Source organism: Haliaeetus leucocephalus, unplaced genomic scaffold (assembly GCF_000737465.1).
Source record: "Haliaeetus leucocephalus isolate CR32 unplaced genomic scaffold, Haliaeetus_leucocephalus-4.0 Scaffold216, whole genome shotgun sequence".
Taxonomy (NCBI): Eukaryota; Metazoa; Chordata; class Aves; order Accipitriformes; family Accipitridae; genus Haliaeetus; species Haliaeetus leucocephalus.
Window position 1 is genome coordinate 792787 of NW_010972652.1, and position 17985 is coordinate 810771.

The window sequence follows — 17985 nt, forward strand, 5'->3', positions numbered from 1 at the left end:
TATATATATATATGTGTAATACCAACTATAAAGAGATGCCTGAAAAGAAAGACGCACAAAACCAACTTCCTGGCATAGTTAAAAAACTATTTCTAGATGCTCTGTTAAAAGGTCAAGTGATCACCACACCCCTTTTGAACATTAAAGATAATTTTAAAATCAATTTACTGCAAGAACAAAGTGACCAGGAAGCATAGACATTGAGACATACCCTGAAGTTGTAACATGGGACAATAGAGATAATATAATAGTATCAATTTCTGATGTAGTACCTTGGATTAGATCTTAAGTGCTGTTTTTTCAGAGCAGGAAGCCAAAGGACAGAGAAAAGCAACTTGCCCAGGGTTATTCATGGTGCTGTTCAACACTACCGAGAAGTTAAAGGTTTTTAGCTATCCTGTTCCTTCCAGACCCAAACAGTGGGAATGGGGGAAGCCACACAAGTTCCTCTCACACTACAACTTACTAACCCTAACTCAGTAATACCAACTCAAACCAACTTCAAGGAAGGCAGAAGCAAGAAGAAAAGCCATCTGTCAAGAGCATGGTTATCTCAAGGTGATTGCCACATCAACCTGCAGAGAAATGCAGGTTCTGGAGAGAGTCTATAGACCAGATAGTCTTGAACAGGCCTGCTTGGCCGTAAAAATAAGCATTTGTGAGAAAAATACAGCCTAAGGTTAATACTACTTAGCATCCCAAAGGGTGCCCTTGTTTCAGCTGATTCTGCGAGGAATATCTTGCTGCTGATAGACATTTCTAGATATTCAGCACCACAGCTGTGAACATCCACCTTGATGCACATGAACGTTAAAACAAATGAATGATATGTTTCAGGAACTGCTTATAAGTCTTACTGCTATTAGCCCTACCAAACCCCACTGCTTCAAAAGCCTTTTTTTGTTTGCCAAATCCACTGGGTTTTAAATCCAGACCTGTTGAAAGATGTAAAATTTACCTTTACATTTTTAGCATGGCCTTAGACACTCCGTATTCAAAGCATTACATTTATATTCTTCCAAGTCAGATTGAAATGCAAACATCTTGTAAGGAATTCATATACACACCGTGGCACTGCAAGTAATGTCCTTAAGGAGGTTTTCCTAATTATTTCCTACTAATTATTTCAGCTCATCTACATTACTCACCTTGATTCACTAACAGATACTGAAGCAGTGGATACTAAATGATATACTGTAATATATGAACTAGAGTACGTTTCCCTGCAAAATTTATGGAATTGTACATGAATATCACATTTCCAACTCATGAGCTGTAGTTAACTATACCAAAATGTCCTGATTTCAGCTAGGATAGAGTTAATTTTCTTCCTAGTAGCTGGTAGAGTGCTGTGTTTTGGATTTAGGATGAGAATAATGTTGATAACACACTGATGCTTTAGTTGTTGCTGTAAGTCAAGGACTTTTCAGCTTCTCACCCCACCCCACTAGTGAGTAGGCTGAGGGGCACAAGAAGTTGGGAGGGGACACAGCTGGGACAGCTGAACCCAATGGACCAAAGGGATATTCCAGACCATATGATGTCATGCTCACTACATAAATTGTATGGAAAGCTGACCTGGGGCTGCTGCTGGGGAACTGACTGGGCATCGGTCAGCGTGTAGTGAGCAATTGCATTGTGCATCACTTGTTTTGTATACTCTAATTCTTTCATTATTAGTATTTTATTACTATTATTTATTTTTAGTATTATTACTATTATCTTCCCTTCCTTTTCTGTCCTATTAAACTGTCTTTATCTCAACCCATGAATTTTACTCCCCCCCAATTCTCTCCCCCATCCCACTGCGGGAGGTGCAGCAAGTAAGTGGCTGTGCGGTATTTAGCTGCCGGCCGGGTTAAACCAAGACACAAAAGGAAAGGGTGTTGGTTTATTTTCAGTTGCAGTGGAGCACTTTACACTAAAATAGCCATAAAGGCAAGCAATGCAAATTGTTATCTCCTCCTCAGAGAATGTAAACCTAACTTTTAAGCATCATTTTTAAAGCAAAAAGCATAAAAACACCCAGTCAAGATGTTTCTGGAAGGAGGAAACTCAATTACCATCAACTTTCTCGCCTTTAACTTGCCTTGATTTTTCCTTTCCCAGTTTATTTGGCTCTAAGCATGTTTGTGCCTGGTATACCACGCTGGCAATTCAGCAGAGAAATGGAGTTATGTTTTCGAAGACGTCTCTTCATTTCTTTATTCTCTATTGCTGTAACAGCCCACGTTCCCATAGAAACTGAGAGTAAAGAGCAAAAGCGTGAAATACAGATGAACAGGTCTAAGCTGGCACTGTTATGTTTCATTAGATGTATAAATATGACAAACAGGTGCTGGGTACAGGTCCCTTTCTAATGGAAAAGCCACGTAACCCTACAGCTTATCAAATAAATACAGGGCATATATATTTTAAAGACTGGAGTTATTGAGTGCTGACTATTAACTTATTCATACCACTTTCTGAAATCACATCGTTTTCTAGATTATTCATTTTCAGAGCAAGCAAAATACTTTCTCCTCATCTGCAGGTCTGATCCTGAATCACCCAACCGCCCCAAATTGCTATCGATTCTCATCTATTGACGCTGAAGCTTTGTGTTGTGGGAATGGGGCAACAAGCACTAATTTCATGGGGGTTTAGGACCCTGTAAGGTGGACTTCATAATTTTAAATTAATATTGGCATATAGATTGAAGTTCTCTGAAAAACCACTTCCATTGTAAAAATGGTTTTCTGAGTAAAGACCAGTCCAGATGCTTTCTTCATGCTTTTGAAGAAGTTGATGTGTTTTGAATGTGTTCCTGGATTTTTTTTTTTTTTTTTTTTAACAGAACTAGCTTCCAAAATCTAGTGAAAGGGGTTTATGAAAGATGCAGGACTTCAGGAAAATTATCAATTTGATTGCCCTGGCAAACTGCCTATATGATAGTAGGATTCTTCACATCATAACAAGATCACCATAAATGGGAGAGATAGTAATGTGACTATAAATTATTTCAAGCTCGGAATAATTTTTAGAAGTCCATAACAAAAAATAATTGAATAGATGTGAATGTAGTAATTTTTTTCTAAAGGCACTTTCAAGCACCCATATACAAATAATATCCTATTAGCGTTTATCTCTGAGCACCCTTGTTGTGCAGTCTCCAAAGGGGTGACACAGATAAGCCCCTCCTGAGCCCCAGGAATAGGAGGAGTGAGCACTTCCATCCACTACAACTTGTGGAAAATTAGGAAAAATTAAAATAGCTCAGGTGAGTATGATTTTTTTTTTTTTCCAAGCCAAACTGTGACATCCAACATCCACTGACTTGAAAGGGGAATTCATTATCAGTGGCTCATGTTGACTTCCTGAGCGATATGGCCCCTGGCGCACCTAGAGCTCAGCTTTTTTCTGTTCAGCTCCTCTATTAAATGGCATAGGAGATGCTGCAGGTCAAACAAACATTTGAATTTCTTTCCCCCATCTGTGTTCAAAATAATATTGCAAAATGCTTGAAGCCATTCAGAGAGACTCACTCTAAAAGGACCCTTCACTCAAGAGACTCCCACCTCTGTGTATGCTGTCATCCAAAACCATCACCAACCCTTACGCAACCCATTACGAAAGTGAAGGTACAGGACTGCTTGTTTCCAGCCTTTACACCTTCTATTTCTCTCCTGAGAAGTCTGAATATTTTTTCCCTTTTTCAGAAGCAATAGATGATAGCTGTCCTGGATAACAAGGCAATCATAAAAATCTGCCTGATTTAAAAAACAATAGAGAGGTTGAAACACATATAGAAACAAGAGAAAATACTCTTAATTTTGCTTCTGCATTTAACAAGTTCACATAAAGGAAGTTTAGGTGACCAGAGTTTCATTTTAGTCGATTGGAGAAAAGCATTTGATTATATTTAATTTTGGAGGGGACTTTGTGAGGTGCTGAGTGCGGTCCACGACCGGGAGAAGGCTGTTCCCAGCACTCAGTCTTGCAGGACTTTACCCTTTGCAAAGCCTGCAGCAATAAAAGATGAAAGTAATTCTTTCTTTTTTTTTTAAATGTCAGCTGCAATACTTAGCAGGGGCGCATTTGAAACAGCAGTAATCCCGTGCAGCTCTTGCTTCCCCAAGACGGGAACTTTGGAGCTGTATTTTCTTGTTGGTACGCTATTTTTCACAAGCAGGAGGTCATGCCTTCACTAAGCACATGCTCAACTCTTACAAACGTTTTCACGTTCGAATCTGACCCAGATGTAAAATATAACAATTCAACTATTGCATAGTTATTAAAATAGCTTATTTGGAAGCAGTGGGGTTAATAATGAGATTGCAAAACATCTTTCAAAGCTAAACTTAAGACATTCATTTCCCTAAGTGTATGAAATCAGAAGGCAAGCTAGGAAGCCAGGGGAATTTAAGGAGATGGGTAATGTTTCAAAGCAGCCAAGTAGTTAGCTTTTTTTTTTTCTCTCCCCCCCCCCCAAATGAGCATCTGTAGGGACTCCCTGGCAACTTCCCTGCATGTTAAAAGAGTCACAGCCATTTACTGGCCTGCTGCCAGCCCATTTCTGATTACTGGCTCCTAAAAGAATTTCAAGCAATAAGAATTACATTTTGCCATCCAAGATGAATGATATCACTTCTGCACAGAAACAGCCTTCAGTGTAGAGAAATAGACCTTTATTAGAAAGCATCTTCTTAAAGCATAACGGATTAGGAAACGCACCAAAGTCTGGCAAAGCTTGTGATTTAATCCGAGACTCTAAGTTCAGTACAAGGATCTGAACATGCACCTGTAGCTTTGATGGGTTTGGGTGGAGGTGCAGCACAGTTATTCACAGTAGATCATCAATAGCCAAGCAAACTGCAATTGCAATTCCACAAATGCTTTTTGAGCTCCATTGTATCAGACTAATCCCTTGCTTTGCTATAAAAAAATTATGTTATTTGATGTCTTGTGTAGAGCAACCCGACAATCACACCTGAAAATGAAGTAAGAAAACCTAAGAGATATTAAAGACAGAGTGCAAAAATGTCTGCATGTAATGGTATACTGAGCAGATAGAGCTAGAAACACTTCATTCCCATTACTAAAATGAATTTTAAATACAGCCGTGAATGAGGTCATTTTAACTTACATCAGAAATTTAATTACGATAGCCCTATTATAAACTTCCAGGTAGTTTTACATTAACGTCTAATATAATAGGCAAGATCAGACTTTGATCTTTTCTTTAAAGGTTTACAGACACTGAGCTTTCTCATATATTCAAAATTTCACGTTACCTATATTTTTGATGTTTTATCTTGCTATACCTACGTAAAAGCTGTGGGGTGAGAACAGTTTTTCCTTTTTTTTTCTTCCAGATGATTTAAAGATTTAGAGCTCAGCGCTTCTCAAATCACTTAATAGAGTATTCACTCAGGCACTGAGAAAATATAGCAAATGCAACCAAAGGCAAATCAATGTAAGTGGAGCACAGCATAGTCAGGATAAATAAGTGCACTGCCCAGCTGTGCCATTTGGGATGCCCAAAGTGCTGCAAACAAGCAAATTGAAAAAATAATAATATTATCCCATGGCAGCAGTTTCTCGGGATCTGTCAACAATATTGGAAGCAACAGGGTTTTTTAAATAAACCTCCTTTACTCATTGTTACAGAGTAAGTTATTATAGTGGCAGGTTGTCACCTTCTTGTTGCACCCAAACAGGCGAACGTTGTGTTGTGTGGGTCCTGCCGCCGGCTGCTGGCAGCAGTGAAGGCAGAGACCCATCTTGGCAGTATCATTGGCTCTTCTTCTACAGTGCCTCTTGGCCTGCCTTTGATTTAGTGCTTAACATTCGGCAAAATTAAGAGAAATCAAAATAAGAGTCTTGCAGTTGAGTGATGGCAATATTGCAGTGGTCCAATGTTGCTCGTGCTCACCAGGTAAGGATGAGGTGCGGGTAGAAATCCTGAGTTTAATGTGAACCACATTTAGCCTGTAAGCTATCTATGGAAATTAATTTGAGCCTTCAGGAAAACTGATTAAGTAGTCTTTACAAGGAAGAAGGGAAAGAAGAAAAAAGGTTTGTTTCGGTGCATCAGCTGCTGGTGGGATGTAGGTTTCAGCAGTAACTTTGGGGTTAAGGCTGCACTGAGTCTTTCACAGCGGGATTAAATTTCTTCCATTTCACAGTTCGGTGATTGAATTTCATCTTCGAATTTGACACAATTACTGTTCAGGGGTCAACTGAATTTGCTATGCAGTTTTTGGGTACCACGCTTACTAACTTTCACAGGGAAAACAATTAATATTCACTCATCTTTGAAATATGGACCTCCACCCTCCGCTCTTTCCCCTCTCCCTGCTGTTCGAACAACTGCATACACAAACATTCCAGAGCTTTGGAGCTATTCCCATCACATCCCAGCCTGGGAAGTTTCTTGAGTGAACAGGAATAAACTTCTTTAACTGGCAACACCTTTTCCAGCACCGCCAAGACAATTCGGCAGCAGGGAGACGGTGCTCCCCCACCTCCTCCCCTGGTGCTTCCCTCCCGGAGCCCAAATCTCTTCCTCCCAGACCTTCCCCAGGTGCCAGCATCACCCACATACTTGCCCTTCAGCTCTCACTGGCTCTACGTTTCCTTCTTTTCTTTCCCTTACCAACACTTGGACACAAAAGTGAGGGCTGACCCAACTCCTGTTGGATCTCATAGGAGTTAGTAAGGTACAACCAAGGACAACCGGACTAGCAGGCAGCTCTGGCGCTGGAAAAGCCACAAATGATCCCACAACTATTTCCAGCAGTTCCAAAAATCAGTAGCTCCCTATAGTAGAAGGATCACTGAGTTTTATTGTTTTATTTATAATACATTTGACTCTGTTCAAGTGCCTCTCTGTTTATTTATGTCGGAAGATGAAAGCGGGACAGAAATAGCCCATCTTCCAGTGGCGTAATCCTTACAAAGCTATTTAGATAAATCTTCAGGACAGTTCGAAAATGTGCTGGATGCCAAATGTGCAGACCCAGAAACTGTGCAAAAATGTTTTAATGCTACAGACCTCTGTTTCCACCAAACGCCACCACATACAACTGGAACTGCCAAACACACAGATGCATTCACTGCAACATTTTTCTGTTTCCTCTGGAATGAGGCTCATCATCGTCAGAAAGCCTTCTACTGCACTTTTATTTCATCAGTATGGGCCCTAATTCTATAAAACAAATGCAGTAAAATATTGTAATAGCAGCCTGCTTCGAAGGCACTGATTTTTTTTTTTCACTAGCGCTTCCATCTGACACAGCCCATTATCCTATCAAAAGGTCAAGTTAGCGAGAGGAAAGCATATAGATTATTACCTAAATAAAAATGACCTGTTTTTAAAAGCTATTTTAATATATCCCTCATGAGCGATGCAGTCCATTACACAGTGCATTTTCTCAAGAGGAAAGCAGCCATAAAGTCTACCTGATGCAGATCTCTGCATAAGTAATGCAAGACTGCAAGCAAACAACAATTCACCTTCAAAAAAGAAAGTCACAGTTTAGCGGTCTCCACTACCTTCATTTAGGGATATCACCCTGCATGCTCTCTTGATGGGCTCTTGTTTTTTAAAATGATTTCTGAGATCTTATTTTCTAAGTAAACACCTATTTCTTACAGCAGTTGGGAAAATCCAATAGCCAGACTTGGAAACAAACCACCAGTGGCTTCAGGATGAAATTATAAATTATTTAAGGCTAAACTCTATTATAAGCAAAGTTCTCCAGCAGAAAGAAAAAAAGCTCTTGCATACCAGAGGCCAAATAAAGCCATCTAAAAATCTTGGTTTTTCTAAGCAGCAAGCTATTTAAACTTATACAAACTTAAGAGGTATCAATGATCAGTTATAATTTCTGCACAGCACTCACCAGCTAGGAGAATTATTTTAATTATTTACACAGCTTAAAAGAAATGATTGTAACCTCTGCTTTTTATAGCACTAATGAGCTTTGTTCACCCTTTTTGCACATCCCATGAGGTTTCCCCCCCAAGTCTGGCACCACAGATAGCCAAAGCAAAAGCTAGTTCCCATATGGTCCCTAATTCAGAAAACAATTGACACAGAAGGAGATGGAGCCAATTATTACAGCTCTCAGGCTGCTCAGACCTTCCTAATGCTGTAAGCCAGAAAATATTTTCTCTTGCAGAAAAATTACTAATCTAATCGCAGTCCGTGCATCAGTGAATTATTTCAGCCAAAGTTTCCAAAAGCTGCAGCCCAACAGAAAGCTAGACCTTAATTAAATCATTCTCTTTAATTGGTAGCTCCCATTTTGGAACTTTTAACTCGGAAAATTTCCCTTTTGGCAGGAGTTAAAATCTTTCTTGGCTTATCTTATCTGTATTACTAAAAGAAAACAAGATAAAGAAATAAAAAGCATCCTTTCCTAATACACAGGGTTGTTTGTTATCCACCCAAAATCCGCGAACTGGCTGGATGTCAAAACCACCATGTTCCAGTGTGCTTGCAGACACAGCATCTACGTGCAAAGCTTTCCCAGCTTACCAAAACAGGAGTTTGCATGAAGCTAGTTTCTACTGTGTGCCATGGCCCGTTTTTCGGAGCTGAAGGGCCAACTCCAGCCTTAATAGGTTTACGGAGAGGCTGGTCAGAACTTGCACCTAGAGACCACCAAACAGCAGATAACCTACAATTACAGGCACACCAACACGTGTGACCAGATCACTGCCAACCACCTTCAGACAAACACTGCGATCAGGTTATCAATAAAGAGCAGTCTTTATATACAAGGTACATTAAAATTTCTCTTGGCCCAGATGAGGAGCGTGTTTCTGAAGCAAGTCCCCTGACAGGTCCTTTTCACGTCTCTTTATGGGACAAGAGCTTGGCTCCTCTCAGGTGACGCTAAACTGGAAGACATGCCTCAGAAGCTGATTTACGTGCCCCAAGCACTGTTTAACGTTGAATCCAGGGAACCAGACTTGAAGTAGCCCTAAGCAAAACCCCACTGAAATGCAAATAGTCTGTACAGCAGGTCTTTGTCACCTACGTTTTTTTCTCTACACATCTATTCCTCTGGATCTGTGCTACTTACTAATATTTAGACCTATCCATGTGCAATAAGCTTTCAACTCCCAGAGACAACTTCAACTCTTAAAATAACTCTCAAAGACAACCTCATGAAGCAAAAGAAAAGGCTGTATAGTACGGAGACACACGTAGTGCCAGCAGCAACCCTCCAAGAAACAGCACCGAGGAGCCACACAGGACACGCGAAAATACTTTCCTTTGTAAACACGCTGGCAAGGGAGAAACTAGATAGACTGAGGGATACAGGGATTTCATCTTGCAAAATGCGATACTTGGACACAGCTCAGGGGAAGCCTTCAACAGCAGATGGCATCTGCACACCAGCTACCAGCTGGTGGGAGACGTCAGCAGCAGGCTTTAGTCTAGCCATGCACATAGGCACTTGCTTATGGCTGGGAGCCGAAAACTTTTCCTAAACTGGCATCTTCAAAAAAGCTAGTGCTAAAAGGTATTGCAGTACCTAGTACCATTTTGTAAGTAGCAAATGAAAGGAAATGAGACAGGGCACCGTACCACCTTACTTGCTCAAACTAGAAAGCTATATCTGTACCTTTCTCATTGGAATAAAGTCAATTTTACCTTTAAAGCCAGGGTGGAAGGGGAAAAGTATGTACAAAGTATGCATATAAAATTGAAAAATATTAATAACCACCCTCTGTACCAAAACTAAGTCAATGAACTGCTAGGATGCTTTGTTATGAATAAATGTAGTGAGAGAGGCAGTGTAAAGGGAAAAAAGTGACAACTGGCCAGTAAAATAAAAGGTTTGGATGTAGCTCTGTATTAAAACACAGCCCAAGTAAAGATGAAAGGTGCTTGGGGCCAGAGCTGTTAGGAAAGGAAAAGGTATCGTATACCTACACAAAAGTCCCTGCCTTCTCGAGTCCTATGAAAAGGAGACAAGTTTGGCTGTGAGTACCAGGATGTGTTCCCCCAGGGCTGCAACGCAGCTGGAATGAAAAAGAAAAACAGCAAAAAGTGCAATCAAAATAGCCTATGTCTGCAGAGAGCCTGAAGCAACAGCATGAAGGCACCAGCGTCTGGACTTCAATAGGGTATTAATTTCAAGCCCCGCTGCCACAGGAGATCAACATTAGCAGATAATTCTGGATGTGACAGTAGAAAAGGAGCGCAGGGACCCTGGGCATCGGAGCGGATAGGTTCTGCTTGGCCAGGCAAAGCCCAGGCAGGTGCCAGCTTTCCCAGTTTGGTGGGGAGGGCCACCTTGTTGCTATCCTTGTCTCTGTGCCACGGGAGAGACTCTCCCTTGCTACAGCCATGTCACGGAAAGGTCGGACCAAGCTAGAGGGAACCTCACCTGATGACCTTCTTAGCAGTTAAAGTAGTGCGCAGCGATTACTTTCAGGAGTTCCTGGATGAGGAAGATGCCAGCCCAAAGGATTGCGTGCCTGTAGGTAACAGTGTTCACTGAACCCTCACCTCACTTGGCACCAACAACTGCAGTAGAAACCACCTGTTTCCTCTTGGATTTATGAGAGCTGCAGTAGTGGCTCCACCTGGAAGTAATCTGCACTTAGATGGGTCTCCTGCTTATATTTACGTATCTCCTTCATGCCCTAAATACCAATGTGGCTGGGCCTGACACTGGGACATGAGCACCGTTCTTCTGAAACTCCCATTTTCTCAGAATGTGAACTGAATTAAATGTTTGCTTCCTCCCTTCACCTTTTCTCTGGTAAGGAGGCAACTCTAATATTCATTAGTCAATGAATTTATTAACTCATCTGAATATATCTGAGGAGTAGACTATTAATTATATAGTCTCACAGATGATATGTGGATGATTTCTAATTTAAGAGATTGAACACAAAGAATGGGTGTTAAGGAGAACTGCCAATCCCAAGCTTGCAAAAACAGGGAAAAGTGTCTCCGAAATAGGTGTTAGCTGGTTAAAGCTCATGTTATAAAGACAACCCCTGTAACCATGAGGATAAAAAAAGGAGTTCTTCCATTTAGATGAAAGCCACAATTTTTGTAGTCACGTGACTTTAAGGAAGCTCACAAAGTGGCACCAAAGATGACTCAGCTTGGGCACATAAGCAACTCTGCTAAATTCCACTGCTTTCAGTGGCCCAGGTGCACACTTGCTTTCCTAGACAGAGAGATGTCTTCTTGAGGGAAGGCCAAAGCCCTTGAAGAACAAACACAACTTTCTTCGAGGTCTGCTTGGCAGGGACTCCTGGGGACCTTCCCACTGGATCATTGACACAGCCTTGTGTTGGGCGTCTGGCTGCCTGTGCAGGCCAAGAGCCAGGCATTTAGGACACAACCCAAAGGTGCCCATGCAGAACAGAGAGACACCTACAACCACCACGGCCAGTATGCAGATACCTAAAGCCACGGTCCCCCTGTGACACCTCATTTAGTGGTGCAGGAAGCCCCTCTGCTCAGCTGAACTATTTCTGAATGGTGGTATGTATTTTCTTTGCCTTCAAGAGCTGAGCAGAGCTTGCTCACTCCTTCAAATCATGCCCAAGGGTAGAAAGTTGTAGGTCAGCTGTCTACAGCAGTTTGACTGCTAGAACATTTTCCCACGTCCTAGGAGGACCCTAACCATATCTTAAGGCTTGGCTGGGAAAACACCAGGCTACCAAGAGATAAACTCAACAAAAAGTTGTTCAGACCTTTCAGAGCTGGAGGACTGTTGGATACATGGAAAGATCTTCTGACCCTGTAACTTCTGCCTAACATCCTCTGAGTCACGTCTGCACCGGGACTACCAGCTCTGTGACCCCAGAGTCATGCTCCAGCATGGAGATAAAAAACCATCCCACCAATGCCACCAATTTGGTAGTCATTTCTGCAATGAACTCCTGTCCAAGGCCCAAGTCCTGCTTTAGGAACATGAACCCTGCAGTGGATGTAGTCTAAACCTGTGCTTTTGCTGAACAGGAGCCTACAAATTAACAGGAATTCAATAATCACCTTGATAGGGTAGATTCATATGAAAATACATTTGCTGCCATTTTGCAGATATTTTTATACATACAATTTCAGTTCCCATCTCTTAACCGCGAGCAACTGACAAGAAAATATTAAATTGTTCACATTTTGGCCCTGAATGTGGCCACCACACCAGCCAAAAGTAGGCTCTGACACTCCATAATGACGTCTCACAACGATGTCTTATGTATTTACTCTGCATGGTTACATCTGCTGAACATCTGGCCTTTGCATAGATCATCCTGATCCACCCGACACATGGTGAGGCACAGGTATACAGAAAATTTCTAGCCATCCAAAGGCCTTTTGCCACCTGCCATACAAGCACTGAAAATGAGATGCTAGCTACAAGGATGCAAAAAAAGAGGAAAAAATAGTTTTTATGTGATTTGAGTTGTGTGAAGCTTCACCAAACCCAAATACGCTTGATGTTTCGAGTTCTTCCCTTTGACAAACCTCCCCTTGGAAAAGATAAGCCCTTGAAGGACAACTAGCTGGAGCTAATTAATAGCTGCTTGAAAAGTAATCCAGGTTAAAATTTCTGCCAAGTAGACTTTTCTCCCAGAGGAGTTTTATCTTGTGAGATATAGAAACAGTAACTCTTGAGTGACAAAGCTTTCTGAAATAGCTTACAATGCATCTCGCTTTAGTCTCCACATAACTTTGTAATTTTTTTCCTCTTCTATTCTTTTTTTTTTCAAATGTGAATATGATATTTGACTAATAAATGCCGTATCTTTTGAAAAAGCATTCCTTTTTTTGAATGTTTCTCCAGGCAGACAGCACTGATCCCTTCTGCTTTTTCAAAGTCAAAATGTCAATATGCAAAGGGCAATAATGTCACTGTCACCTACAGTCTCGAGTGATAGGACCCAAGCATAGGCCTCTGACTTTTAAGATAGAGAAGATGCTATCAAAATTAATCAATTCCTCTTTTGGGGGAACAATTCCTCCATCACCAAGAATCCTTTGCTTTGCCCTTCCTTTGGGATTAAATACTTGCCATTATAAGAGAAGAAGAAGAACAAAGAAGATAAAAGCTCAAAAATGTTAAGGTCAACATTAGCCCATTGGTTCCCAAAATGAAGAGTTTATTCAAAATAGGTCCAAAGCTGCAGTCCCCCCCCCCCAACACATTATAAAGCGCATAAGGGATCCTGAAAGCCCTTCCCTAAAACTCACAAAACTACCCTGAAAAAGCCTCTGATACAATCTGCATACACAAACGTTTCCTGTGATAATAAATTACTACGTGATACTCTATTAATAATAGAGCTTAAAATTGTAGATGTGAAAAGACAGACTATGAAATGGGAAATGGCAAGTCCTATTTGCAAATTTTGCTTGGTGCTAATGGGTTGTGGTGTAACCTTATAAAAGCTTCTGGGATAACAACATCTTGTTATTACTAAAACAAAAAATCCCCAGTTTCATTACCAATGGTTTCTTCCCTTTTGTTCAGACAGAAATCAGTATATTCCAAATAGTAACACTAAAAAAAAAAAAAAAAATCTAAAATAATAATAGCACATGCCTGGGATACTTGGGTCCATCTCTCTGAAGCTGCTTAAGTTGATTTTCCAACACTTTGTAAAATGCTTTGCATAAGCTGCTACTGGCATTAAAATGCCATGTTTTCAGCTGGTGCTAATAGCTAATATATATAATACTAATACATATTGATCTATACCATCTAATAGCTAGTTCTCTGCTGCTATAGCACTGTGTCCATTTGACTTTGCACTCTGTGCCCCAAATACCGGTTTTCTGGGGTGGTAGAAGAGGCTGATAGCCTCCTGCCTTTTTAATTAAGTCAACAAGAATTTTAGGGGACTTCAGTATTTGAAGAAGAAAGCTTACATGTTTGATTTGGGGCAGGGAAATACTATTCTAAACTAAAATGCAACCCTGGGGTGCCTTCTAGTATCTTAAAATAAATTAAACATCATTAAAAATGCATTCCAAGTATCATTCAAAGATGATAAAAAAGAAAATACTATCTTAATTTGTGGGTACTTTGCAATATTAGCAAGTCTTGTTCAAGAAACTGAATTTCTTGGGATTCAGTATTTACTTTCTGAAACAAACAAACAAAAAGTTATTTTTAATCAACTAACTAATTAAGGCTTCTCATTTTCTCTCCACAGAAGTGCCAAATACCTTTGTTAGACACTATTTCAAACCCCTTTGGTTTAATGAGAAGTTACTATGTATAACTTAAGAGCAATCTTAAATTTAGATGGCTGCAGACCACTGATTAACAGTCACACCGAGCATTTGACTTTGAGAAAACACCTATCCCCTTCTTTAATGTGGTAATAAAAAAATCAGAAAAGAAGTAAGATTATTTTATAAGAGGAAAAGTAAAATAATTTTGTGTAGAGCAACTTCAGTTTTCTTTTAAACAACTTTTGCCTTTGAATAATATTGGCTTATATTCAGTATCCCTCTAATCAGAGCATGTTCCTCTTCAAAAGCTTTATTGTTGGTATAGAATCAAAGTACAGACAGAACAAAGTTTTCCTATTAAAAACAAACTGTAGATCAAAAATGAATGAAGAGTAGGGGGTTTTTTTGAAATATTTTTAAATCACAATACAGCTCACTTCTGAAAGGAATGTATATTTATAGTAAGACTTTAGATGAATATATTGCTTCACATCAAGGTAGTTCTAGTATTCATTCACAAATGACAAACTCAATTTCCCATTTTTTGTCTCGGAACACGTTTTGACTTCGTGAAAATGTCTCAGAAAAATCAGAGTTCTCTAAAGAAACAAGTCATATTCAACAGTTTCCTTCACCACTAGAGCTTTCCAAGATCTGTAATTTCTCACCTTAAAATATTTCAAGAGAATTTTTCGAACATCCAACATTTCTGAGGACTCAAATGTTGTGATTAAGACAGACCTTGGGACCACCTGGCTTTGGGCACTGGCCTGAGGAGATCCTCCCATGTTCACGGAGAGAGCCAGGGAGACAGAAGGAAATTCATCCAGAGGAAAATTCAGAGTAAGCACCTAATTCACTACTTTTTAAGCTGTTTTATACTATTGTGTTGAGAAAAAGCAGGAGTTTTTTGAATTACAGTGATGTACCATCAATAAAAATGAGGTTAAGACTTTATGCCGAACACAACGAGCAACACTTACTTTGCTTTTGCTTCTGCATCTTCATAGGCTTTATTGGAAACGTCATCTAGGCCCCCAATCAGATGTTTGAAGGAGCTGTAAAAACAAAGGGGCATTTTTAGAGGAAGAGTCTCCATTTGGGAGTCGAGCAAGCCAACATGGCTCTTTGGCAGCAACCAGGAGCCGTCCATTGATGCTGAGGATGGCTGTGACCAACCAAACCGGGGCCAGGGCCCAGCATCTGCTGGGAAACACGGCCTCAGACGTGCTGGAAAAGGGGTGGAAATGCAATAACCAATGCCAAGAAGATCCAAACTTATTTATCCACCTTTTTTAGTGACTAAGCCCCCTGCAATTACTGCTGAAGTCTTCCCTCCCATCAATATCCGTCAGCGTAGCTGGTAGTCCCATGATGGTGAGGTGCCACCACCTTATCCCTGTCCTCCAACAAGAAACCCTAGAAATCTCTCTGCTTTCAAAGTGAAGGATAATCTTTATTTCTCATCTTAAGAGAAAAAGTGACCAAAAACACAGCAGAGAGAAATAAAATGGGTGGGGGAAGCAGAGAAGGAAAAGAAAGCGAGGGCAGAAAGGCAAACAAATTGTCATAAGCCAAACTGCTTGATAACATTTAAGAGGAAATTTGGCTTTAATTGGGTTAAATGGAGTAAGATGGGGTGAAATGTTAGGAGGGCCTGATACACTTGGTGCTGAGCTGTCTTCCGTACAAGCCGCGAGTAGCTTGAGCAGTCCCCTAACACCATCCTCTGTCCCAGGGGAGATACAAAGGGCATAGACATATTGGAAAAAGAATTAGAAAATCTTTTTATATCATGAGTGACTCAAACAAATGGACCCAATGACTATTTAATCAACTAACAAGCAACACTCCAGAGAAAGAAAAAAAAAAAATACAACGGTTATGTCTTTGGTAGTGATATTACACAGCGTCAGAGACTAAGTAGGAAGTAGAAATGGAATATTTTTAGTAATTTTAATAATTGAAATCAATTAATACCTATAACTGAAAATATTCCAGGTGAAAAGCATAGCTCCTACTATGCATTTCCATTATTCCCAGCATGTCTGTCACACAGGGTTTTTTTTCAAGAAAGCAAGCACCATTTGCAAAATTAGAAAAGAACTACGCTAATTTGAAAGGACAAACTGCTGCAAACTACAGTCTCTTGAATAATCTCTGCCTTAAGGTCACAGCTTCAGAAATGAAAGTCCTGTAGTTCCTCTGGCTTCTATATGTTCGTGACACTCCTGAAGCACTAAACATAGACCTGAAGAACAGAAATGGCTATTAAGAACTTGAAAAAAAAAAATTAATTGAAGAGTTGAAAAAATTTGGAAAAAAAAATAAATCACCATTTAGGACCATATTTACCAGTTTAGGAATAAGAACAGAATATTTAATATGGCCCTCTCTCAACAAAGACTTTTAGGCTGAAAGAGAATTAATGCTATTCAGCAGGTGAGGAAAATACAGGGCAGGTTAATAAAGGTAACAGTTTGCAGATCGTTTGCATTTTTCTCCCTAAATCCCTTGGTTTCAGATCACATGACGTTATGTAGGATAAAGAGCCACAGATGAACAACCTACTGACCGAAAAGCTCCAACCCCAGCTGTTTGTGAAAATACAGCAATGAGCAGAATTCATCAACCTAATGTATTTGGGTTGAGCAGAGGGCAGCTCTGGGAAATGCAATATCCTGCAACGTATGAGGTTAACCAGGGTGACTTTGCACTCCCTTTGGCCTTGAGTGCAATAAAACAGTTTGGACAGTGCTTTGCCCAAGGAGCTTACACATGCCATAAGGTCTTAAGTGGGTACTTAAGTGTCCTGCTGCGTCAGGAGATGCCTGACCCTAAGCAAGGCACCCCATGTGCACGCAGCAAGCAGGGACACGACTTCCAGAAGAACAAAAGGAGGCTTAATTATCTTGCTTTATGAACAGCAGCTGGAAAAAGCCATATTTTACCTATTATTGTAATAAATATGAGGCAAGAGCTCACAGCTGGGAGAGGTATTTATACTGGTTCAGATCTAGAGCTGCTGTAACGGGCCTTTTATGTAATTACAGTCATTGCTGCTCTGGAAATATCCTCTGCCCACACAAATTCCTAGAGTTTTCCACTTTAATTTGTAATATTTTAAATGGCACAATCTAGGGAATCACTTACACAGCATGGGGAAAGCAATGGGAACTCATTAATGAGGAAGAGAAGGCAAAGAGCCCTTTGCTCTTGCATGGAAATCGTGTTAGGGTTTTTAACAAGGCAAGCTGTAATTTTCAATATTAAGACGTGTTAATCACCAGAGTATCTTTTCAACCCCAAATTCCTTACCCAGCAGTGAAAATACAAAAAATTCAGCTCATTTAAGACATCAAGGTTTATCTTTCTTGTGCTGAAGATGCGCCATAGGATGAAGCGAAACTCTTGAAAGATGACAGTGAAAGCAAAGCAAGATGTGTATGTTAATGCTCACTTGCACCACAAACAGATATTTAGACAATTAAGTGAGACACATAATACTGTAATCCTCCTGGCATGCTATAAGACATGACCTAAGGCTTAAAATGCAATCTAAAATAGCTAGGCTTGTTTTGCTTTCATGTGGTTAGGAAAATGTGGCAGGGTTAAACATCCAAATTTTTTTTGGCAATGCAAATAAATCTTTGTCTAGTGAAACATTATATGGGCAAATAAGAAAAAGTCACTGAAAGGACTAACAACAGTTTGTCTAATATCCTTAAGCTTTTCATTAAAATATCTTAAGCAAGACTTAGGACTCAGCAAGATACTGAAGT

At 40.2% G+C, this 17985-nt stretch overlaps 1 protein-coding gene across 1 annotated transcript in view; it reads right to left on the reverse strand.

The window, feature by feature from the left end:
* The window catches only part of LOC104831216 (cGMP-dependent protein kinase 1), a 79763-nt gene that overhangs the window by 53094 nt on the left and 8684 nt on the right, over positions 1–17985 (reverse strand). Inside the window, exon 3 of the mRNA XM_010566635.1 lies at positions 15187–15261. Within this exon, the coding sequence (XP_010564937.1) occupies positions 15187–15261 (75 nt within the window). The remainder of the gene's footprint in view (positions 1–15186; positions 15262–17985) is intronic.